This window comes from Hyperolius riggenbachi, chromosome 6 (assembly GCF_040937935.1).
Source record: "Hyperolius riggenbachi isolate aHypRig1 chromosome 6, aHypRig1.pri, whole genome shotgun sequence".
Classification (NCBI taxonomy): domain Eukaryota; kingdom Metazoa; phylum Chordata; class Amphibia; order Anura; family Hyperoliidae; genus Hyperolius; species Hyperolius riggenbachi.
Genome location: NC_090651.1, coordinates 87,194,178 through 87,221,175, shown reverse-complemented (window position 1 = coordinate 87,221,175; position 26,998 = coordinate 87,194,178). Strand labels below are relative to the sequence as shown.

General features: G+C 42.9%; 1 protein-coding gene across 9 annotated transcripts in view; it reads right to left on the bottom strand.

The window, feature by feature from the left end:
• The window catches only part of PAPPA2 (pappalysin 2), a 478,727-nt gene that overhangs the window by 207,889 nt on the left and 243,840 nt on the right, over positions 1-26,998 (bottom strand). For all 9 annotated transcript variants that reach the window (XM_068239634.1, XM_068239635.1, XM_068239629.1 and 6 more), the window contains 2 exons: positions 14,861-15,154; positions 1,722-1,914 (listed from right to left, as the gene is read on the bottom strand). In XM_068239634.1, coding sequence (XP_068095735.1) covers positions 1,722-1,914; positions 14,861-15,154 — 487 coding nt within the window. The remainder of the gene's footprint in view (positions 1-1,721; positions 1,915-14,860; positions 15,155-26,998) is intronic.

Sequence of the window (26,998 nt, the reverse complement as noted above, 5' to 3'; positions counted from 1 at the left end):
AGCACAGCAGGGAAGTGAGTTGCTCAATACAAGAGGCTTTCCTGTGCTTACTCTGCAGCGGAGGGGGGAGCACTGAGGGCAGCCCAGGGGAGAGGAAGGGAGGGAGAAGTCGGGCCGCCCTTCCCATGACTGAGTCCCAGGGGGGGGGGGGGCCAGGTAAAGGTGCATACGTATATTCTCTGTAAAAATTGTCCGAGACAGTATGATTGCAAAAGTTGCCAAAATCATGCGTACGAAAAGCACAGGACATGTATTTTCCCATAAGTGGATATGGCACGAAAATCAACAATGGTTCACTCGGCTACTTTTTGAAAAACAATGGAAGCTATTAACCCTTTAGCAGCCAATGTATTTAGATGCTTGCAAGTGCTCCAGCCCAATTTATTTAAGCACATTTTTTTATTTCTTATTTGTTATATTTACCTGCTTCCAATTAGTATTGCTGTAATGTGCATGAATGGCCACTTTTCACTAGGGACAGATTTAGACAATAACAGAGGACTTCTGCTTTTAGTTTTTTTCTGCTAGTAGAGAGAGATGTAAGCATTCCAAGAATTTACAGCATGACATTCTGCCGACTGAGGTCAAAAGCAGTGCATTTATCTCAAACGAGATAGCTCTATTAAAGTTGCTAGTGGGTTGAAAATAAGAAAGCCATTTTCTTCCAGCTCTTTCTACCATCTCTTCTGATTCATGGTGCTCATATGGCAGAAGTACAATCAAAAGTGTTTGATTTCTGCACTCTAAAGGGGATCACAAGTACTAATGTATATACACAAACTATTAAAAAAAGTTATGGGGAAGCACAAAAGGGCAGAAAAAAAGACAGAAATGCAGCAAGACAACACTTAGAATTGTACTTTATGGGGTTGTAATTAGCAGCAATACTTCACTGCTGTCAACAATGTACTGTATTTTTTGGACTATAAAACTCACTTTTTCTCCCCCAAAAGTTGGGGAAAAAGTCACTGCGTCTTATAGTCCAAATGGAGGGAGTTCCTGACTTGTGAACGCCTGCCAATATGACCTTTTAACCTGCCACAATGTTGGGGACTCCCTGTACTGTGCCCATGCAGAAGAGCTCACAGGGAGACAAATGGAGGACACAGGGAGACACAAAGGGGCATAGAGGAGGACAAGGGAGAACATAAAGGGGCATAGAGGAGGACACAGGGAGAACACAAAGGGGCATAGAGGAGGACACAAGGTGGGCACAAAGGGGAATAGAGGAGGACACAAGGGGGGCACAAAGGGGAATAGAGGAGGACACAAGGATGAGAGAGGCGGACACATGAGGGACACTAGGGGGACAGAGGAGGACACAGAGACACGAGAGGTACAAAAGGGCTTGAGGTACAAAGGTGGCATAATCCACAAGATGCTCCTTCACCAGGGATGCACCAGGTTTAGTATTTTTCCCCTGTTTTTTGTCCTCTAAATCTAGGTGCGTCTTATAGTCAGGAGCGTCTTATAGTCTGAAAAATATGGTATTTATCAAAATTCTACAAGGTATTACAGACTTCTTGTCACTGAAAATCTCCAATTAATAAAAAATGATTAATCTTATCACATTGGAATCTAACAGCGCTATTAAAAGACAAGTACCAAATGTTCTATAAATGTATATCCATTTTTGTTTCTTACTTCAGAGTCACAGAAGATAATATATAACTCAACACTGATGATAATAACAATAATAATAAACAGTCTGCATCTGCTACCTTTCATAGAGTTCTCCACTGATAGGAGGCAGCCAGTGAATAGTGAGGGAACCTGTACTCTGTCTGATGACTGTTGGCGCCAGAGGAACAGGTGACGGTTGCTGCGTCCGGGTCCAGCCTTGATATTTGAGGTCGAGGTAACAGTGCATACGGGCAACTTGGTTAGGCGTGAAGCTGTTGGCACAGTTGTCATCTGACATAGAAAGAAATGAGGCAGAATGAATTACAGATCTTGGCTCTAAAGGACAGACAGTTAAATAAACAAGCTAGATTGCGTGTAGCTCATGATCGTGTGATAGTATGTGTTGGAGTCATACGTAACTCCAGGCAGTCACATACAGGGCTGGATTCCTGGAAAAGGCCACATAGGTCCAGGCCTTGGGCAGCCCTGGACATGAAATAAGGCTTGCTACAAATGATGCGAAAGAGGCTGAAATTGAGGAGCAACACGTGAAAATGATGCTCAAGGGAGCTCCTCTTTAAATAAAGGAGCTGCAATACATGGATGATACGCATGGAAGAGAGGGCTGCACATGGAATGGGAGGGGCACTCCAGCACAAGAAAGGGGAGCCACAACATACTTGGCCTAGGGGCACAAAAAGTATAAATCCGGGCTTGGTCACATACCCTGTAGACCAGGCAAACAATGTATATTCATGTTATACAGGTGTTAAAGAGGAGCTGTTAGGTATAAGGTCTCAGAGAAAAAAAACACATATATCAGTAGCTAAATATTGGCTGTACTTACATTACATATGTATTTCACTGTCCACGTTTGGATTTCACAGAATTTTTATATAGTATTTGCAGAAAATGATGCTCCTGACAGCTCATGGCAGGTTCCATGTTTGTCTGTCTCCTATGAAGCCAATTGTGTCGCCATGTCCTCCCTGCTTCCTGATGATTCGACTCACAAAAAATGTCCTAATGGGCAACACTACTGTGCAGTGAATATTAATTAGCCATGTGGCTAGGAACAATAGCGGACTCATGCAGTATACTCTGCCCTGTGATTTTTCAGTGCTGTGAGCTGGACTGCATTACAAGCTGCTGTAACTTGAGCCTGTAACTTCTCACTAGCAGCCGAGGGGAGGGCCCCAGAATGCTTTGCAGTATGGTATGCGGTCTCTCATCCTTTTAAGGGATTGGGAATAACAGCCTTGCTGTTCAGCACACATCCGACACACACAAGCAATAGAACACAGCAATACATGCATCCAGCTACATTTAAGTCGTCAGCAGGTGCTCGTCAGCCAATCAGGATGCACTGTCATACACCCTTTACCTGCCATACCACATCTAGCAGCCATTAGCATTCAGGTGGGAGGCTTCAGTTGGACGCAAATCGCAAGATTGCGTCGCTAGCAGGACCGCCCCGTGCAGGCATCCCTCCCACAGGGGTCCCTCCCTAACCGCTCACCTGTCCGCTATGTCCTAGAGCTGAAAAAAAAAACGTTTAAAAACACACGATTGGTTCAGCACACATCAAAAGTAAGAGAGATTTTTAACTTCAGTATTTCCTTTTTGGCTTCCTTCTAAACTGTTTAACACAGGAGAATAGAGGTTAAAATTAGCTTTTGCAGCCTGACAGTTGCTCTTTAAAGAAGTAAAGTATGACTAAAGTCAAAAGTTTAAACAGTTGTCTGGCTAATTCCACATTACAAAACTGTGTTAATGTAACACAAGTTGGTTATGTCTGTTTATTTCAATGGGACAGCACCAATCACTGCAAGATCTTATAATAAGTGCTCAGGTGAGGTCCCACCTTGTCATTAGCCACTTGGGATTACAAAAAAAAAACATCACAGAGACTTGAATGCCAAGAGCCTGAAGATGCAAATCCTAGTACATTAAACCCCACCCATCAACACACTCCACCTCCCAAGCCACGGCCTTGTGCAGCATTTGCTAGAAAAAAAAAAAAGCAAATGGACGGTTGGCACAAAAAGGGCAATAGAGTGGTATGGGTGACAAAGACTAAGGAATGAATATCTATAGGTTACAAAGGCAGTGAAAGGGTTACCACAATGCTAGCCATAATAAAATCATGTGGTTTATTAGTGATCTGGGATCAGCCAATAGAAGCATGTGCCCCCCCCCCCCCCCAACAGTGGTAGCTGTAGTTCTAGGAAAGGGCCTCCAATAATTGCACAAGTACTCGTGTGCCTGCTGTGACTAGTAATAGGAAATTCAGATCTACTGCACTGTTTACAGACCACCCTGCCGCTGCAGAGATTGGATGGCTGGAACAACAAAGTGATGTATATTTTGCCAAGGCAACATTGACCCTTTAGGAACAGGTCAATGTTTTCTCCGGTGATGTGCGTCTAAGAGAAGTAATGGAGAAAATGGCATTCTATGCGCAGAGGCATGCCTTTTTTTTAGTTATGGTAGCAATAAAAGAAAATATACTTTCAAGTGCTTATTTTTCATTGGAAGCTTACTACTTTCTCCTGCTCAATGAAGCAAATTTAGTGAATTATAGATCTTACTGCTATAAGCAGATATGAAAAGGCAAGATAAACCATTTGTTTACATACAGTTATATTACATAGGCCACAAACACAGTGATCCTGCCAGCATGCTTATTACCAATGCTAAGAAAATACTAACACATACACAAAAGTAGTACTGTATTGCCTTCACTCCTTGTCTTGCCCTAATAGCAATGCATTGACTATAATAGTATACAAATATGAAATTATAACTTGCATATTTCAGTTAACAAGCATTTAATGCTGCTTCCAAATCCTGTGTAAACACAAGAAACTCAGTAGAAATGCAGTCTAATGGTGCCCATACACGATACAATAAAAATGTTTGATTTTCCCGTTTATTCAATCTAAATGATCGAATTGAATGAAAGTTGAAAATATTTTTTTTCGTTCAAGAAATTAGAACGATTATCCCGTTTTTTTTTGAGAAAAATCTGATCGGACATGCTGGGAAAATCTTTATATTCGATCTAACGGAATAATCGAACTAAATTATCTAATAAAAAAAAAATGAAACATTGTACTATGTATGGCCACCTTTATGGTGCCTATACATGGTACAGTTTTTTTCATTCAATCTTACCATTTCCATGCAGTATAAGGGTAAATTAAGTGAATATACTGAGAGAATAATTGAGGCAATTCCCTTATATTACATAGAAATGGTAAGATTGGATGAAAAATAATTGTGCCATGTATGGGCACCATAAGCTACTGCCTTGCTGGAAAATCGGAGAGCTTCGGAACTGGACTGAAATCAGTGGGTATAAGGTAATGGTGTTGTAAAGTTATAGGTAATGTAGTAGTATTGTCATGTATATGTTAGCAGAGCAAGTTGCAGAAATGCAGTCAGGGCTCTGTGTTGCCGCTAGATGCAAACAACAAGTTTTGCTGTCTTCTCAGAACTCTTTGGGCCATATTCTATTGCTGAACTCGCCAGCGCTAAGCACTGGCGAGTTCTTAACTTAGGCGATGGGGGCATCGCCTAATCTAATAAAACTTTAGACCCCCCCAGGCGGAAAAGAACTCGCTTGGGCGATATAATCGCCCAGCGAGTTCTTAACACCGAATCCAATCACCCTTATCATGTCTCCGGGAAGCGATGCTTCCCGGCAGACATGAGCGTTAGCCTAGACCTGCAAAAAGCAGGTCTAAACTAGCTAACGCACGTCGTCGCCGCTGCATCTGGGGGTCTCCTTTAATAAGGAGACCCCCAGAGCTCCCCGTCGGGTCGCCGCACAGTTTAGAATCCCCCGCGCAGCTCTGCACCGGCACCCCTGCATACATACCGCCGCAGATCACCCGCCGCCTCTCGCCGCAAAATCCGTTGCGTAATTACAGTGTATCTAACACTGTAATTACTGTCCGCATAGAAGGAGCCCGGGCAAAGCATCTTTGAATCTGCAGCCTGGGCTCCCCATTGGTCCGCTGTCTAAACCAATAAAATGGCTCAGACAGCGGACCAATGGGGAGCCCCGGCTGCAGATTCAAAGATGCTTTGCCCGGGCTCCTTCTATGCCGACAGTAATTACAGTGTTAGATACACTGTAATTACGCGACGGATTTTGCGGCGAGAGGCGGCGGGTGATCTGCGGCGGTATGTATGCAGGGGTGCCGGTGCAGAGCTGCGCGGGGGATTCTAAACTGTGCGGCGACCCGACGGGGAGCTCTGGGGGTCTCCTTATTAAAGGAGACCCCCAGATGCAGCGGCGGAAGATGGCGGCGGGCCAGTGCGCATGTGTGGGGAGTGAGGCCGTGGTGCTGATGGACAGCACCACAGCGTAAACCTCACTCCCCATCGCTCGGTAAAAGGGAGCATCGCTCAGGCTTTCGCCTGAGTAATGCTCCCTAACGATCGGCCATCGCGCGAAGGATATGGGCAATAGGATTTGCCGGTAATCCTCGCGCGATGGCAAGGTGATAAGTAGCTCGCATCTGCAAGCTACTTATCACCTTGAATAGGATATGGCCCTTTGTGAGAAATGTATAATACAGCCTATTTTAATTATTAAGTAAGGGCTATACTTAAACGACGTCTGAACTGAAATGTTACAAATTAGAACTACCCACCTGGGGCTTCTTCCAGCCCCTGGCAGTCTATCTGGTAACTCTGTGTTGTTATTCTGCCCTCCAGTGCAACTTTAGCCCCTCAGAAAGATTGCTTACCGCAGCTTATCGGAAGCTGTCTTTCACTTTTTCTTTGATGTATAAATGCTTCAGAAAATAGGACTGTCCACAAACCAAGTTGGATCAGAGAGCTCAGCGAAGCTCTTTTGCATAGATAACAACTGAAGTTTTTTAACTCTTCCTGTACTGGAAACAATATGAGACTCATATCTCTGCTACTAATGCTCTATTCCTTAGCTGTACTACACATACAATTCATTATCTCATAAGTTTATTTTCACTTCAGATTCCCTTTAACCACATAAGGACCACAGGCTTTACTCCACTAAAGCCTGGAGTTGTACTTTGGGCTGGAGTTGTACTTTGTACTGGTTGAACTCGATGGACGTATGTCTTTTTTCAACCAAAATAACTATGTAACTATGTAACTAGGCCATTTTTTGTCAAACAGGCCACTGCAGCTTTAATGCCAAGCTGCAGGGCCGCACAACACAGCACACAAGTGATTCCCCCCCTTTTCTCCCCACCAACAGAGCTCTCTGTTGGTGGGGTCTGATTGCCCCCCAGATGTTTTTTTTTATCAATATTTGTGTGATTATTTTTAAATAAATTTGTGTTTTTGTTTTTTTTCCCTCCCCTACCAGCCCTCCCTCCCCCCTTGCCAGCCAATCTCTGTGATCAGCTGTCATAGGCTTCAGCCTATGACAGCCGATCACCTCTGAGCACATAGTCCCCAGTACAGCACTGCGATCTACGGTGTCGCCGTCTAACAGTCTCCACTCCGATCAACCAAGCAGGAGATGCGCGTGCATCCTGCGCGCAATCTCCTGCAAACTGCAGCCCCAGGACTTTACGCCAATCGACTTTAGGCGGTCCTGGGGCTTCCGCCGTGGCCACGCCCATCGGCGTGACATGGTCGTAGAGTATGTAAAGGGCAACTGTAGTAGAAGGTATATGGAGGTTGCCATATTTTTTCCATTTAAACAATACCAGTTGCCTGGCAGCCCTGCTGGTTTGTTTGGCTGCAGAAGTGTATGAATGGCACCAGAAACAAGCATGCAGCTAATCTGTCAGATCTGACAATAATGCCAGAAACACCTGATCTGCTGCATGCTTGTTCAGGGTCTATGGCTAAAAGTATTAGAGACAGGGGAACAGCGGGGTAGCCAGGCAACTGGTATTGCTTAAAAGTAAATAAATATGGCAGCCTCCATATCCCTCTGGCTTCAGTTGTCCTTTAACTTTTCAGCTCTAATGTACTTTAAAACTTTCGGAAAAGACAGCAGCAACATTGTTTATTCACAAAGTATTTTACAGCAAAGCAAGGAATTTTCCCATTTCCAAAATAAAGCAATGCAGGACTAGAAACCAGACTCAGAATGAAAAAAAACGACTATCTAGTAACACAGCATGGCAAATCATAATAGCTCCATGAGGTAATGAAAACTATTATTGCTTATTGTGTATCATTAACGGGAATCTGTAATGAAAACAATTTTATTGTGCAGTCCGTCTTCAGATCTACAGCGATGTCACGGGGTTCACTGTTCCAGTATATAAAAGTGTCACTTTTACTCTTTGTACACATTATCTTCATCTTGAATCTCTCAGGGAATTAATACACTCCGGATTTTAACAAAATAAAAAAAGAACTTTATTTTCTTCATTTATTTAGCACCGTATTAAAAATCCACAAAGGTTTAATAGAAATAATGGTGTTTTGCATTCTCTTGCTGAGTTGCTGTATGCCAAGGTCGGTGCCTCTGGAGATATGTTATCTTAGCTCAACACCAGGAAAAATGTGTATCTTAGTGTTAGATAGTGTGGTAAGCAGGGGTGAAACTACAACCCCCCCAGCTAAACCTTGATGTCCCCCCCCCCCATCCACAATGGTCACAGTCACACCTTTTCTCTTGCCTACCCTGGTGACTTTCACAACTTGGAGGCCAATCTTCCAAGGGTTATAAAACAAGTGTGCCAGCATGATCTTCCCACCCATAACAAGTGTAGCCACAAAAACACCTGATCTGAAGGATGGACCTCTTAATTGGAGGTAGTGAAGTAGTAGTTGGGGGCTCCTTACAGCTCTGGGTCTCCCTGTAGTTATGCCTCTGCCAGCGTAACTAGGAAGCTTGGAGACCCAATGAAAATTTGACATGGGGTTCCAAGAACTCTATTGATATGGAGCCTCAAAAAGGGACAGCTGCAATGTTAAAGAAGGTTAATCAAAGTTTGTTAAGGATGATTGCTATTCAGTGCACATTTAGAGTTGTTCATTACCAGTGTGGTACCAATGTAAAGCTAATAAGATGGATGAAGGAGGTCCCCGATGCGGTCGCAACCTCTGCATCACCTATTGCTATGGCTCTGGCAATCCTCTCCTCTAAGGAACCAGTATGTTTGTATGGCCTAACATTTTACTGCTGCCTAAGTGATGTCCTGCACTCCTCCACACAGATTCAGGCTCTCGTGCTGTGAAGTCCGCTTTGGTTACCTCATTCAGGGGAGCTCTGTTCTGCTGGTCTTGATGGCCATATGCTTATGCCTTCTAATCTGAACCTATCATAAATACCAATTTCGGTCAAATTGAAGATTTTTAAGTTTATGTGAGGTTTATTTTCATGTCTTGCCTTGTTATAGCTATTTTCTCTTTATTTCTAACAGGTATCAAGTTGATGGAGGCTACTTTAGTTCAGTGTGCTCACTTCCAGAGCTCCTGCCTACTCACCCCCTGGCCACCTGATGTACGCACTCCAGCCAGGACTGTCTCTGACTTTATTTTGGATCAAGCCACAAAAATAGCTTTACCTACTTTGCACACTGTGTACATGTGTGGTCCATAAAAGTGGGACTGGTATATGTACAGAGCTACAATCAGATGTTTTTCATCCAATCCATGAATGTTGGGGAACCACAGAGATCAAAGTAATGGCAATCTAGAACAACAACCAATACCAGCAACTCTTCCCCAGGTTCCCATGTGCATCAAGCAGAAGAACTGGATGCTTTGTCAACTATCTGAGACTTCAATCTTGCCCATTTGACTCTCAAGTTAGAAATCTAACAATGTGTTGGGTTCCATAGGATTCAATGTTATTTTAAAATATTGCTGAGGTAACCCAATTCAGGACTCATTCACACTAGAGGCGCTTTGTAATTTTTTTAAGCGCTTGTGATTTTTCAAAATCACCCAGAAAGTGCTTGTGCAATGATTCTCTATGAGAGAGTTCACATCTGAGTTACCGATCCGCTCAGAAAAGCGTTGCATGTACCATTTTTGAGGCGATTTTGCCTCAATGGAAGGTATAGGAAAAACGCAAAATGCTCACAAAATCGCTTTGTGCAGTGATTGTGTTCGCGTTCTTAAGAATCAATACATTGTATTTATTATTTTCCGCATCAAAGAGTTCAAGAGATCAAAAACCGCAATCCCTCTGCAAAAACGCCTAGAAAAACGCTTACCAAAAACGTCCGACAAACAGAAATCGCCAGGAAGGGAAAAAAATTGCTTAAAAAAAAACGCCCAACGCGAACGCTAACATGATCAGAACGCAATGTGAATGAGGCCTCAGAGAAGATTTTTATGCAGACACACACATTACACTGTATACTGGTACTCTCCATTCAATTATTTGTTCTTGCATTTTTACAATAAAATGCAATATATACAGTATGTATGCAAAAGACAAAAGAAACCAAAAACCTTACAAAGCATGTGCAGTCAGACTGTTAAAGGACAACTGAAGTGAGAAGCATTTGGAGGCTGGCATATTTATTTCCTTTTAAACAATATCAGTTGCCTGGCAGCCCTGTTGGTCTATTCAACTACAGAAACAAGCATGCAGCTAATCTTGTCAGATCTGTGAGTAATCTCAGAAACCCCTGACCTGCTGCATGCTTGTTCAGGGTCTACGGCTAAAAGGATTAGAGGCAGAGGAACAGCAGGATAGCCAGGCAACAGGTATTGCTTAAAAATAAATAAATATGGCAGCCTCCATATCACTCTCGCTTCAGTTGTCCTTTAAAGGAAAGCTAAACTTTGCTTGAAAAATTGTTGTAACATAAATCAGTGCTACAGAATCCATTTATAATAAAACATATTAAAAATCATCCTTTCATTTTAGCCTGCAGCTAATTCAAATGTCCTTAGCTACAGCCATAATAACCCACACTCCTTGTTGAACAGACGACCCCAAATGTCTTCTGCATCAACTCAGAGCCGTTTATGTGTAGACACATCCAGTTATCACTCTCTGTTCAGGTGTGCAATCAGCTCACCTATGTCACACAGCAGTGTTGTGGACTGTCACATGGTAACAGGGTGCTGTTATGCCTCCTAAAACCTTTGCAGTATAGTTAGTTATCCTGAAGGGTATTTTTTTAAGGAAGTTTATATTTTCTTTAAAAATGTGTGTACTTTCGAATGAAGGTCAGTGCTTGGACTTACAGCAAAATGCGCAGAATAACAATGAGCATTTCAAGGCGATCTTCAGTGAAGAATTGCATGAAAAGAACTGTCAGGCCTAAAAGCAGATCACAGTACGTATGAATCCTTGAAGTGCACCTGTCACTACACATTTATCAGCTAGGCCCTTATTTTAGAATCCAGAATTCAGAGACGATTAGACATGTCATAATGTTGTCCATGGTTCCTAGAGGAAAAAACGTTCAAGCCAAAACACTTATTTTAAGATTGGGCAGCATAGAATAGAGTTAAAATGACTTTTAGATTTGTACTAGCTGATGGCCCGGCATTGCCCGGGTATGTATTTGGCTGGTGTTGGCTCCGCTCACTTTTTCTAACCCTAACACACAATTACTCAATGACCTAGTTTGTGAGCTTTGCGGTCTTTGGAATCAATAATTTGCATTGTAACAAATCTGATTGGCTGCTTGTGGCTCCACCCCCTTTTATTCATTTTAACCACAGTCAACCAATGACCAACTGTACCAGGTTTGCGGCTTGTGCCATTCAATATTTCCCTTGAAAATCAATAGGTGAATTTTGATTGGCTTTTGTAGGCTCCACCCACTTTTCTGAATATAAATCCCAGTCACCCAGTGACCAACTGTGCAAAGTTTGAGAACCCAGCCATAAACAGTGTAAGAATGGCTGCAGTTTACATTTTCCCAGTGAAATTTGTATTTGTTTCCGCCCACTTTTGGGTTATGGGGATAAAAAGTATCCTATATATTATTCCAGGTAATGTACTTTGTGTGTTCCAAATTTCATTCAAATCCATTGTTGCGTGATTGAGTAACAAACATCCAAACTTTCACTTTTATAATAGTAGTGAGATTACTGTTTGTCTCTATGTTTTGGAGAATATATTAACCACTTTACCCCCGCGCGTACGGATTTCTCCGCCCCTTTTTCCATCCTTTCACCCCCAGGGACGGAGAAATCCGTACTCTGCGCACTCCCGCCGCTGTCCGCGCTCCCGCTTGTAAACACGCCGCCCGCCGCTAGTAAACACGCCGCCGCCCGCTCGCCCAGAGATCAACGAACGGGAAAATCCATTCCCGTTCGTTGATCTCAGCCCCGCAATGATCTGCTGCCGCTCGACTGAGCAGCGCGATCATTGTGAAAAATAACAAAGTCCCAGCCTCTTTCTACTTCCTGCAAGCGTCCGGAAGGACGCTTGCAGGTCGCCTGAAACTAATTTGTAATGTTGCCATCTTGTGGCCAAATAGTAAAACTACACCCTAACCATTTTTTACACACAAATAAACTTGTTTTACACAAAAAATTAACTCCTTACCTCCCACACTCCCCAAATTACAATTTAAAAAAAATACATAAATAGTTACCTTAGGGACTGAACTTTTTAAATATTTATGTCAAGAGGGTATAACACTGTTACTTTATAAACTATGGGCTTGTAATTAGGGATGGACGCAAAACTGAAAAAAATGCACCTTTATTTCCAACTAAAATATTGGCGGCAAACATTGTGATAGGGACATAATTTAAACGGGTTTATAACCGGGATAAATAGGCATATACATTTAATGGGTTTTAATTACAGTAGCATGCATTATTTAAAAACTATAAAGGCCGAAAACTGAAAAATAATAAATTTTTTCCCACATTTTTTCCTATTTTCCCATTAAAACACATTTAGAATAACATTATTCTTGGCATAATGTCCCACCTAAAGAAAACCTAATTGGTGGCAAAAAAAACAAGATATAGTTCATTTCATTGCGATAAGTAATGATAAAATTATAGACGAATGAATGGAAGGAGCGCTGAAAGGTGAAAATTGCTCTGGTGGTCAGGGGGTAAAACCCCTCAGTTGGGAAGTGGTTAAGCTTTGTGCCAGGAGATGAAGTCAATCCCTCCAACAAGAATACAGACAGCAATAGGATAAAAAAAAACCTTGGTTTTAATGTTGTAGAAAAGGAGGGAAAAAAGAGGCTCCATCAGGTATCCATTGCTGACCTTTATTTTCTTTTCCAGTAAATTCCAAACCATTCAGAGAAGGAAATGAGGGAACCTTTCTCCAATTAAAGAACAGACAGCACTGACACCCTAAAAGAGATCATAACCTCCTTCCAGGGGCGTAACTAGAGGGGGCAGCCCCTGGGATTGCAGGAGGGCCCAGAGCTGTGTGTGTGTGTGTGTGTGTGTGTGTGTGGGGGGGTGGGTGGGTGGGAGGGGGGGGGGGGGAACAACTACTAATCTTCCCTTCCTCCGATACAGGGGACTATACTTCAGATCAGGTGATTTTTGTAGCTGCACTTGTTATGGGTGTGGAGATTATGAAGGCCACACTTGTTTTATGACCCTTGTGGGATGTGCCCCAAGGCCCTGAAGGGCACAAAGGGGAGGCAAGAGAAGGGAAGTGAGCATTGGGGGGGGGGGGGTCCCATCAAAGTTTTCATTATTCATTATTTCTAGTTAAGCCACCACCCCTTCCTAAAACTATTTAGAGCTAAAAAGAAAAAAAGAATAAGTTAGAGACAGGTGTTCACAAAATAAGACATCCTGGAATGACGTGATTTTTACAAAGCAGATTTGGAGTGGTGCCGAGGAGTATATCATGTACAAGTGTTTGACTGTGAAGAGTTCATTTGTGAGCTCTGAAATTTGCTCTTTGCTTCTGTCCAGCCTCTTGAGCTACTCATATGTTAGTCATCAGGCTGATTTTTTTGCAGTGGTCCCCCCTGACGCCTGACTGTACCCCACAAGCTTTGGGGCTCATGGAGACAACCTCAGGTAAGTCTGCTCTCAGGCTTTTTATCCTGTCAGGTTGTGTACTTTCTGTGGCTATCTATGATTTTGAGCCGGGGTCCCTTTAAACTTCTCTCTTGATTAGTGAGTCTTTCACTATTTTGTAGCCAAAATGGTAACTTTCATGAATTTGCACCCAGTGCTTGGATTCAGTGCAGGACTGTAAGGAATTTGGAGATGGTTGTCAGTCAGAGTTAGGCATCATTTACGAATGTTAGTGCTGTGGTCAGGGTAGGGGAGGTCAGGTCTGGATTTCTGGAAAGGCCACCAAGGCCCAGGCCTTGGGTGGCAGCTGGCCAAGGGGCGGCTGGACACGGAAGAGGGATTGTTGCATATGAAAGAAGAGGCTGCAAATGGAATACAGAGGTTTCAGATAAGAAGCAACACATAGAAATAGGGAGCTGCTGCTCACAGGATTTGTATGTAACTGAAGGCAGCTGCTGTACATTAATGTTAGACATGGAAGAGAGGGCTGTACATGGGAAGGGGGCTGCTGCGCATGGAAAGGAAGCTGCAAGAAAGTTGGCCTAGGTGCGGAAAAAAGTATAAATCTGGCCTTGGAGAAGATTGGCTTTCTCAGCTAAGGGTAGGATGTTAAGGATGTTAAGCTTAGGTATAAAAAAGGGAATTTAATCAGGAAATAAGTTAGAGGATTTGAGTCAGGTGTTAGATAGGAGTTAAGCTATGTAACCACGTCGCGTCGATTTTGCCGCCAATTTTCCTAACGATTTTTTGAGCACCGATTGGTAGTTTCTGCGGTATCGCGACTTGGGTCACACGAGCACGCGAACGTCGTTTAGTGTCACACCGCAATAATGACCGCCACGGCAGATCGGATCGCTAACATCCCCAGCGGCTCCCACAAAAAGTACCGTGATCGCTTGAAGTCTCGTTCACTCGCGTCATGTAGCGTCGCGTGACATCATGCATACCCGCTGGCAGGAAGAGGCGTCGTTTGACGACCATCATCAAGGGGCCATCGCAGGACCCTTCGAATGATGAGTACTGAGCTTTAGAGTGTGTGTGTGTGTGTGACTGACTGGCTGTGTGTGCGTCAAAGTCAGAGTGATGCCTGCCCCCAAATCAACCACTCCAAATACAAATGTACACCTATTTTTTTTTTTATTCATTTTTTTGTAAAGACCACAGAAAAATGCATTGACAAAAGTGCTCATAAGAAAGCAAATAAGTAATCCAGCCTAACAGCATTTATAGGCATTCAGTAGAACAATAAAATCACTTTCCCATCATACTGCAGAAATGAATTCTAATTTCTTACCCGAGTAGCTCATATAGTTGTTATATGGCGTTCCAGTGTAAAATCTTGGCCCACAAGTGTCATTGGTTGGATCAGGATCACGACAAAATTTGTTTTTTGGGGTGGGTGCAGTGTCGGCACACAGATCCCCCGTCTCCATGGATGGTTCAGTCTCACGGCAGGGATCATCACATGACTCCTGCTCACTCACACCCTTGAAAACATGGTAGAGCCCGAGGGCATGGCCCACCTCATGAATCATTGTGTTGGTATGGCCAGGAATTCCATAATAGGAAGGATTCAAAATCACTCCCCCTGTAAAGAACAAGAACAGGTCTTTAGAGGAAGTTCTCAAAGTTATGGTTTATTCACAGCACAGACCTTAAAATATGAACAATGTAGTATTTCATGTGTCATCACTCAAACTAATCACCGTATTTAATATTTTCAGTATAAGCAGGAATGTAACTTTTTAACACAATGGTGTTTTTAGTATTGCTCTATTTCCCTTCTGGAGACACCTTCCTTTAATAAATTAATTGAAGGTGTTTTATTAGGTAAGGACTCTTTCACACCAAAAATCACAAAACGAAACGCAGTTGCAAAGAAAATCTATTTTGCTACATTTGGCGATTTTCTCTATGTTGGCCTCAATCGAAACACAGGAAAGATGCAGCAAGCCAGCGATTGCCTTTTGGAAAAAAAATTGGAATGCATTAAGTGTGAACGTATTCTCACAATTACCATTTTAAAGGAGCTGACCTTGCGATCAGGAAAACACAACGTTCTGAAAATCAAATCAGGATGCCCTTGGTGTGATAGGGCCCTCCCTTGGTTTTATCCAAGCAACAAGTCTCTAAAGTGCTGTTCCTCGCAGTGTCTCCCTAATAATTGCTCAGATTGCGAGCATCACTGATCGCGCATGTGTACACACGTTTAGAGCAAAGCATATTGCATTATATCAAACATGAACAAATCGTCTGGATAGCAAGAAGGAAGTCTTTATGGAGCAAAGGGAGAAGAATGGGTTATAATCTGCCCCTGAAAATGACACAAGTGATAGTACTAATTTATTAGATTGGCAATTATATTTGTCTTTTAGGGCCTGGTACACACTACATGCAATCCAATTCAATTGTCAAAACCCAGGCGACTGGGGAATCACAGTGACATGGGCTTTCTCATAGAAAGCTTATCTTGCTGTTCCCACTACCGCAAACCAGTTAGTTAGGATTTAGTAGGTCATACATGTGCTTCCTCACTTAGGATTGCATGCATTGCTTGCTTGTTGTCTGTAATGAAAAAAACTGCCCCTGGGGGGTACTTACCTCGGGAGAGGGAAGCCTCCGGATAATAATGAGGCTTCCTGCCCCCTCCGGGATCCAGCGCCGCCAGCCCCCAAACATCACATGCAGCAATATTTACAATCTGCGCTCCTGCACACCCACAGTATCGGCTTTCTGATTGGGCTCAGATGGAAATAGCCAAGCGCGATCAGGTCCGCTCTATTGCACAGGCGACTCACGCCTGAGCCCAATTGGAAAGCTGATGCTGCGCCTGCGGAGGAGCGCAGAGTGTAAATATTGCTGCACACTTCTGCGTTTGCGCACAGCTTGTTGGAGCTTGTCAAGGGATTTTGGGGAAAGCCAGCGCTGGATTCCTGAGGCTCAAGAGGACGGGAGGAGACTCATTAGCATCCTGAGGTTTCCCTTCCCCCCAAGGTAAGTACTCCATAGGGGCAATTTTGTTCTTACAGGTCCATTTTAAAGGCAATCTGAAGTGAGAAGGATATGGAGGCTGAAATATTTGTTTAATTTTAACCAATACTAGCTGCCTGGTTGTCCTGCTGCTCTTCTGCCCCTACTTTTAGCCATAAAGGAGCATGCATCAGATCATTTCAGGTGTGTGATGCAGACACTACTGCAGCCAAAGAGATCATCAGGCAACTGGCATTATTTAAAATGAAATAAATATGGCAGCTTCCATATCCTTCTCACTTCAAGTTCACATCACAGGTGCATTTCTGGGCATATTGGTATCCTTTTTAGAATGATTACAAACAGAACAATCTTTGTGTTTAGTTCCTTTTTGCTTCTGTCAAAACCTTGTTTTAAAACATTATTTTTTGCAGTTTTTATGCTATGTGACTGTTAGTATCGTATAGCAAAAAAAAAAAAGATAAAAGAAAAAATGTGTGTCTACTATATATTGAAACATACATTTTCTTTTGTTTATGGTTGTTTTCCTTCTTCCTGTCATGCCTCTTAGCTTCTTGTGACTCTGCCCTGCACAGGCCTCTGGACAATGGAAGCGGCCCTGCGGGGAGCCTGGTGTGCCGCTAAGTAAAAATGGATGAAATAGTGTTCAGCCAGTCTAAGTAATTCACTTCGTCCTTCCGTTCTCAAGCAGTCGTTCAAGCATTCATTTTACACTTGGCCACCTGTCTGTAGATTATTCCTACTGGCGCCTACCCAAACAGGTTCTGCAAAACATGATCTGAATCAGAAACAAGCTACTCATGACAGTCCATTCATAGTTGAACCGACCGGAGCGCTAATAAAAACAGATAGGGACGCTACGTATGACTTTGAAGTTTCATTTAGTTCGGCGTGATGCATCCTGATGGTCATTTAGCCCAATACAAAGCGACTTTTAACCGCGATCAAATGCTTAATGTCTCGAGCATCCATTCCTCTTGATGTAATTAAATTGGCTCTACATTGTCCACTGATCTGGTCATATTCCAGTAACTTCCCTTCCAGCTGTAATTACACAAGAGTCAGTGTTTCTTTTAGATGTGTGAAATTAAATAGCCCGTCTATAATTTAAATAGGGACATTTCTAAAAGAAGACTGAGGAATACGGCCAAATAAATCACCAGGCACTTAGATAACCATTACTTATTACGGTGGGGGGACGTTTACTCCGTGCTTAAAGACCCAGGGTTTTTGTTTTGGCCGTTATCTCGCCCGCTGAGACATTTCTGTGACTTTCCTATTCGCTTCTTGAATAAGAGGGCACAGGCTGGCATAAAACAATTGCTGCGTAATGAATATGTCCGCCGCTTGCGGCAAGTAGCCAAGCAAAAATGAATGTTAGGGAGACGCCTCATAAAACAAAACAAACGGACAGAGTGACACTTGGGCCGGGATTTGTGGGTAATAGATGTGATCCCTCACTTAGGATTTGTACACAGGAGTTGTATGGTAGGGCTGGTCCTGCCAGATGCCTATCCGGGCTGGCAAAGAGAAAGCATATTGGTCTTTCATCTTACTCATTTTCTTTTTGGAACATTTACAAGTAGACCACTCAATGTGGTTTTGCAAACAAATACTAAATACACAGGGCAGTCATTACACAGCCTTATGGGTTTTCTGATTAGAGAGCAGAAGTGTGCTCAGAGATAGTTCAGTAGTTTAAAGCGGACCTGAACTCAGAACTTCCTCTCTGCTCTAAAAGATAGGCAACAGCATAATAACCTTTGAAGAGAAACATTTCTTTCTTACAGCTGCAATAAATATGCAGTGTGACTACTTCCTGCTTTCATGAAAGCAGACATATTGTTAAGGTCCTGTGTTTTCAAATTAGCCTCTCTGCCATGGCAGTCAGCTGACACAGCTGCAGGATCAAAATACAACTTGTGATTAGTCACAGATAAAGGGGAATTAGACAGGCTAAACTCTACATACAGGGTGCATTTCTCTTATGTTTTCCTTCTGTCCTGTGCATGTTTCAGGTCCACTTTAAGTGACGTGTGACAGGATGAGATTTGCCTGTGTATGTACGGGCTCAATCCTACTTAGAACTAGCCTGTGTTCCATTTTTTCACTGCATGGTTTAATAATCCAGGACTGTAAATTACACTTTAAAGGTTCCCAAACATTACTTGACTTTCGACATAGATATCTGTCTGATTTAAACATAGTGATCAAATCTGTCAGAGATTGATTCTGCAACGTGGCCACCTCCGACAGTGTCGGACTGGGAGTTGTAAAAGCTGAGGAAAACCACTTGCTGGCCAAGCAGCAGTAATCAGGTGATGCTGCTCACTGTGAAGACTTGCTGCAGGTTTCTATTGGGAGTGATAACACAGGGTTACTGCTGCTTGGCCAGCAGGTGGATTTCCTCAACATTCCCAGCTCCCAGTTCGACACTGACCCCCGATCGATTCCTTCGATTCAAGTTTTTAATTTTTTAAAACCAAAATCTGATTATGGGATTTCAGAAAAGTGCTATTTCCTGATGTCAGACCAGGCTATAAATAATGACTTAGGGCCGGTTGTATCGGTGTCCGTCCCCATTGTTTAGTGCCAGGAACCAGTGCGTTGCGTGTTGAGATGAATGGGAGCGTCACAGTTGATTGCACACGCACTGCGTTCAATCAAATTTTCTGAGATGCTGCAGGCAGCTTCTGAAGTCTTACATTTATGGTATCCCTCCAGGGGCTCAAAATATGATGACGAAAAAATTAGCTGCCGGCAGCCAGCCTTGTGAACTGGCCCTTAAGGAAAGCAGAGACGAAAAAATAAAAAAAATTTATACAAACCTAGGGTTTCCTCCAGCCCCATAAGCTCGGATCGCTCCCACGCCGCCGTCCTCCTCTGTCTGCAGCTCCGGTACCGGGTCCATATCTACTTTCAGTCGCAGCCAGTCTGCGCAAGAGAAGTGCGCCCTCTACGTATCTCTCCGGCGTGGGAGCGATCCATGCGCATGGGGCTGGAGGAAGCCCCAGGTATGTATAAAACTTTTTTATTTTTTCGTCTCTGGTACACTTATCAATGTATTTGCCTGAGAGTGCTGGCTCCAAATGGTAAACATGAAATATTTGTTTATTATATTATAAATGTATTCTACTGGAAAATAATCTCAAATTATCTATAGTTTAGCTTTGTATATAATAAGTAAATGAAGAGAGCATCCACTTGCAGTTGTTGCCAACAGGGGCGTTGATAGCATTCTAAAAGATCCGGGGCACCTTGGGACACCAAGGAAAAAGGTTGAGTATAGAGTTTGTAAAGTGTAAATTGGCCATGACCATGACATGGGCGTAGTCAACAGTAATGTAACAGTGTCACCCTTCTTTGTATCAAATTTTTATTGAAAAGGCTTTTAAAGAGGAGCTGTTAGGTATAAGGTCTCAGAGAAAATAAACACATATATCAGTAGCTAAAGATTGGCTGTACTTACATTACATATGCATTTCACTGTCCACGTTTGGATTTCACAGAATTTGTATATAGTATATGCAGAGATAGATGCTCCTGACAGCTCATGGCAGGCTCCATGTTTTTCTGTCAAATGTGTTGTCATGTCCTGCCTGCTTCCTGATCACAGATAAGCTCCTACTTGAACAACACAGTGTGCAGTGAATATTAATGAGCCATGTGGCTAGGAACAATAGCTGACTCCTGCAGTGTACTCTGCCCGGATATTTATCAGTGCTACACGCTGGACTGTTTAGAAGCTCCTGTACCGTCTCATTAGCAGCCGAGGGGAGGGCCCCAGAATGCTTTGCAGTTTAGTATGCGGCTTGCGTCCTTATGGCTCTGTAACAGACTTGCTGATAAGCACACATCAAAGGTAACTGAGATTTTTATCTTCACTAATTGCTTTATGGCTTCCTTCTAAACTGTTTAACACAGGAGAATAGAGGTTTAAATTAGCTTCTGCAGCCTGACAGTTACTCTTTAAAGACAATATAACAGGTTAAGGTTTACATTGTCAAACAGGGGCGTTGCTAGGATACTAAGAGATCTGGGGAACTTTTGGGCACTCCAGCCGAAAAATGGGTAAGGCCATACACCAGAATGTGGGTGTGGTCATGGGTGGAGCAAAATTTACATGAACTTAACAGCAGTCTAAGAAGGCCTGCCCAGAAAAATGTTGGATGAAGCCTCTTCTCCATTAATACAAAAAAAATGCAGCATATGACATAAATAGGCAGTGTCACTTAAACATAACTAGGTAGAGTTACCTGGCTCCTGTGCTGGCTGGTCTGGCTTTCTGCTGGGCAGGCTGGCCTGATGCCAGGTTGTCTGGCACTCCCTGCTCCCCCCCATTAGCATTCCCAGGCCTTCTAGTGGACCCCCTCCCCTGCTCTCATGTGCCGCCCACTGAGGCACCACAACTCCCAGAATGCACCTATATAATAACCATAGCTCCCTGCATACCACCATAAAGGCATCAAAGCACCCAGCATGGCACCTCGGCACCTAGTAGGCCCACATAGATGCCCTGTGTGGTGCCATGCTGGGTGCAGTGGTGCCTCTCTGGGGCATGCTGGGTGTTGTGGTGGAGAAGGGAAAGAAGCCCAGAAGAGGAGTTGTCTGCAGAATCTGAAGACCAAATGGCCAGAGGTGAGTACTGCCACCTGCTGCCTGGGGGACTTCGGGGCACCTCAGAATAGATCTGGGGCATGTGCCACTGATCTTTGGGGCTAGCAACGCCCCTGGTTGTCAACATTATAGCACCATTCACCTGGACCAGCGAAAACCACACAGGGACTTTTTGTGCTCTGTGAGTCAAGCAGAAGCAACAGAGCAGAGGGGGAGAGTGAAAAAAGATTAGCTGAGTGTAGAGATGATGCTGCCCCCTACAGTCTGCTGCCCTGAATCACATTACTCAGTCTGCTCTCACCCCCCCCCCCCCTATACAGATGAGGTAAATGGACAGGTGGGGAGTAGTTCTCATGCAATCTGGGATACACATACTTCCTATTTCCCTCGGCAGCATAACTTACACACATAGCACGCCTGCTCACCACTCCACCAAGATCTAGCAATGACAAAACAGGCAGTGAGCAGAGGACAGGTGCAAGTGCTAGTTCAATGTTTATTCTTTCTATCATGGCCCTCGTGACAGCCCTTTGCCATCACCTTCTACCACATCTGCTATGCGCCCTAGCTTAAGTGTACATTTAAAAAAGGCACCGAAAAATAATGGCAAAGGTTGATGCCGTGCCGATAATGACATCTTGCTATTGAGTTTATTTAACGTTTTAGAAATGTCCTAACATTTTAAATAACATTAGTACTAAGATGTAATTACCAGCATCTACAGTACCATACATTACCTGGTCCCGGGCAATCACGTCTCCTCCTCTGCTTCCTTGTCAGTTTGCTGGAGTCCTGCAGCCAGCCAATCACCATGTGGGGACTGAAGCCGCATGGATGCAGGACTAATGCAAACTAACTAGGAAGTAAAGGAGATTTGATCGCCTGGGACCACGTAATGTATAGCTATACCGCTGCCTCTCACACTGAATCCTCCCTCTACCTATGCCTAACACTAGCCACTCTACCCCGTTGCCTAACATTAGCCACTCTACTCCAGCTGCCTAACCCTAACCTCCCTACCTAAGTGTATCTACTCCTTGCTGCCATAGGCGGCAACATTACAAGACATGATTAGTGGTAAGTAGGTTAAATGATGGCGCCCAATAAATAGCGGGCGCTAGGTGCTCGCTATTTATCGGGCGCCATATTTTAACCTCCTTGTGATATTGCATGCCATTACCAATGCGAACCCGCTCAACCATGGCGGCCTGAGATTTCCCAGCATGTCTGATTTTTACATTCAACTAATTTTAGCCCGATATTGCTTGAATTGTTGATTGGGCTTGTTGTCACACCGATTTTTATCCGATAATAATCTAATTGGATGGTCGAACGGCTGCAATATTGACAGATGTATGGCAAGCTTTAGATTAAAGAGTGGCTTTAGTTGGACTATTAAACGTAATCTTTAAGTAAAATTAATATTTTCTTAAGCTTTCCACTACTAATGGACTTGGGAATACTTCTAGTAGAACATGCAGGTGAACATCCAGAAAAGTTACTTTTCTCATTAAATATGCTATAGATAAGTGTCATAGAAATTCATTGTAATTTATAATTCATTACAGTCAATCTGTAACCTGCCATGATTCCTGGCACAATCAATTGAAATGTTTCCACCTTGCAACTATAGCAACAGTAGTCCACAGTTAGACGCGATCTCCTGTTCTCATGTAATTGCCTCTCTGCTTTTTTCACAAGTCTGCTCAGAACTGAAGGTGAAATTGACAGCATGTCCAACAATGGCCTTCGCTGAGGCTTTCATATTTTAAAAGACATTTGCAATGGTACAGTACCTCAAAATATCTTACCACAACCCTGACTGATCAAGGCAGGCTCTTCAACTTAGCATTCCCTTACAGTATTGCCCTGGCAAGATCTACTCTGTTATCTACAGAACAGAAACCGCTACGGGTCTATAGTCTGGATTGCTCAAAACCTTGCTACACTTTGTATTGTATTTTAGATACTAGCATCATTTTAGTTCCAAATGCTTTATTTATTAACGAATTTCAACCCTGTTCAGGTCTATACATTAAAGGGGCACTATGGTGAAAAATTGTAAAATTTGAAATATGTGCAAACATAGACAAATAACAAGTACGTTTTTTCCAGAGTAAAATTAGCCATAAATTACTTTTCTCCTGTGTTTCTGTCACTTACAATAAGTAGTAGAAATCTGACAGAAGTGACAGATTTTGGACTAGTCCATCTCTTCATAGGGGATTCTCAGCAAGGCTTTTATTCTTTATAAAGATATTCCCTAAAAAGGATCTAAAGAATGATGCTGGCCAGCCTCCCTGCTCGCTACACAGTTTTTTTGGCAGGTGGACAGAGCAACTGCCATTCACTAAGTGCTTTTGAAAATAAATAAATCCCTGAGAATCCCCTATGAAGAGATGGACTAGTCCAAAACCTGTCGCTTCTGTCAGATTTCTACTACCTACTGTAAGTGACAGCAACATAGGAGAAAAGTAATTTATGGCTCATTTTACTCTGGAAAAAACATACTTTTTATTTGTATATGTTTGCACATATTTTTAATTTTACAATTTTTCGCCATAGTGCCCCTTTAAAGGAATGAAAGACAGTTAGCCTTATACTAGCTTTCTTACACTGAAGCAGGTGAGCACTAACGCTATAGTGCGCACCTTGCGCAAGGGTAATTCAGGGTTCTGGCAACCGCCGAACAACAATTTACGCCTCTCTATGAGCTGGTATGACTTGGAGGGGGATTAGTATTTTACATAGCTGGGAATTAGAGGGGCAGCAGCCAGCTCACCTTTGGCATACTAATACATACACTACTTACAGGTATGCACACAAAGCACAGTTACACTACAGGATTCTTTACATAGGCCCTGATAGGGAAGTGTCCAACTCTGCATCTACTAAATGGATTAGCCCATATACGGAAAATGAGTAGGGATGGTAAATGAGCTCCTAATAATTATGACTTGCATGCAAATTTAATGCAGTCTATGCAAAATAATGTGCATACTTGTATCCGGTGCAAGACCATTTTTTTTATAAAGGTAAAATGGGTGCGTGATAATATAGGTTGTAGAATATTGATAATTGTACCGATATTCTATTATCCCCCACTTTATTCCTATTCTCACACTAACCTTGCCCTATCTACTCCTAACACTAACCTCCCCCCATCTATTCATACATATTATTTTTCCAGGATGCTGGGGGGGGCTTGGGTAATCGGTGGCCCGGAGGCTCTATAACTGGCATCAGTGGCAGAAGGATGGGGCCATGCCCCCTTGCATGAATGCTAGTGTAATTTCATTGTTATGTGGCACTCCATACTGATGGAGGGGTCAAAGTGTCCCACATAGGGGATATTGTGCAAGACCAGTTCTGGCAGCGATGCCCTTATGACCAGCAGTGGGGAAGGTGGCGGGGGCAGGGGGGGGGGGGGGCGGTGGAGATGGACAGCTGTGATCAGAGTGTCGGACATTGGCCTCAATTCACTAAGCTTTATCAAACACTTTATCAAACGATTGATAATTTACCTCATGGGTAAAATCTAATTTTGAATTCACTAAGGCGTTATAGATTTATTAAATGTTTTATACAACATTCGATAAATATATTACACCTTAGTGAATTCAAAATTAGATTTTACCCATGAGGTAAATTATCAAACATTTGATAAAGTGTTTGATAAAGCTTAGGGAATTGAGGCCATTGTCCGACACTTTGAGCTGACACGGATGACGCTGTGCCGGATTTTATCAGCAACAGCGCCATCTAGTGACAGCCACATTTCTTATGTTGGACTACAGCCGTCATTGGTGCTGTAGGGGAAAATGCCAATGTCGGTCATAGTCCGCCATAGGATTATAAAGGGTTAATTGTTAATGTGACCTGACTAAAGGTGTGTGTGGTCTTAACAATGTCTGGGTAAAGATTTTAAGACAGAATTTACAATTATGATAAATGGTGATAAATATTTTGATTGGATTTGACTTGAAAACTTAAAAAAAAAATAAACATGGATATTAGATATTTTTCATAGCTCTACAGACCTTCCTTCCATTCAATTACAGCAAATTTAGACAGCTGCACTTCAATGTGCTTTTGTGTGTCGCTTCCCTGCTGCTTAGTACCGAAGCTCGGAAAATGAGGCTTCTTCTGTTACATTTACCTTGAAGAGCGTTGGTACGGGCTTTGTGAGTCATTTGCATCTATTTGAGAATATGAATCTCTTCAGACGCACTTAAAAATAGACAGCCTAGGATGCTGCCTGCAGTAGGCTCAAATAATGCCCCTCAGCGTTCCGCGGACTGTACTACCTCTAAGTGATGCTCTTTTGTGTATTTCAATAGCCAAACAAAAGAATACTAGAACACTCAAGAAAATTGTTTTGCAAAAATAAGTATTTTTTAAAATACCAAACACAACATGAAAAATGATATATAAACATTTGACAATGATGCAAATAGCACTTTAACGCAAGGTTATTTGTAACTCTTTTAAAAACACAATATTAAAACTGATGCTGAGATTTGTTTATTCTTTAAAAAATGTAGAACAGACAATGGGAGCTGCTTAACTCTGACGTCGCAAACGCACATATGTAGACTGAGCTTCATGAAGTTTATGGCTCTATAAAAAAAGCCACAGGAGTTAGATAACATGAATAGATTTCATTGAATCTACTTGTTAAAAATGCAATGTCTTCATCTGTTGAGTTGCCTGGAGCTTGCCGTGTCTTGAGATGCAAAAATACCCAGAAATTTTCAATGATAGGAATAAGGTTCAAACAAGCCATGCATGCAATATATATATATATATACAGTGTATTCATTTTTTTTTAAATAATATTCAAAATATGAAAATATCAATCACTACTGTAGGAGCAAGACACTCTAGTACACAGGTGGAAAACTCTAGGCATGCGGGCCGAACCCAGCCCTCCTCGCCATTTTATGTGGCCCACAAGAGCATTAAGTGCAGGGCTGGATTTCTGGAAGAGCCACAATGGCCCGGCCTGATACAAAATGGGATTTTTCAGAATTTTTCTACAAATATCTGACTAAAAATCACATGATAAAAGCATACATTTTATGGTTTTTTTTCAATCCTCTTTTTTGGGGGGGTAACTTCCAAAAAAAATCGATCATACATGTATGGTATATTGGTTTAATAGAGAGCAGAAAAATCAATCAGATCTCTCAGGTCAAATACCCCCAACACTGAATCATGTGTGGCCACCTTTACTCTATCACTAAACATGAACAAAGCATAATGTGCCAACCGCAACTTACCTCTGGGATCCCGTGAGGTATCCATCACCGCGGAGACAGGGACAGATTCCTCCACTTCCGCCTCAGTACGCTCTTCGCGTTGGCGCGTCCATAGCAACCACGCGCACACATCTCCTAGTAGAGGGTGGGTGGCGCTTTCCGGCAGGCGCCCGTCCTATTCCATTAGGCGCCGGAGGGTATATTGTCAGCTGACACGATTAGTCAGCTGACGTTCAGGCAGGTTTGTAACACAGTGTCAGCTGATGCTTAGCAGGACTATACTGTGTGTATCTGATTGGTTGCTGTGTTAGTGGCCAGCCACTGATTGGGTGATTGACCATACTTAAACTCTGCTGGTTCAGTATCACATTGCCTGTGATAGCGTTAGCTTGCTGGCTGCTGGATGCTACCTGTATTGCAGATGCATAACCTTTTGATTGAACCTTTGGATATCGACCTCTACTTGTTATTGACTTCGCCTGTTTGCTGTCCGGACTGACTTTTGCCTGATTACTCGTGTTCACCCTTACTGCCTGGACTGACCTATTGCCTGAATACTCGTG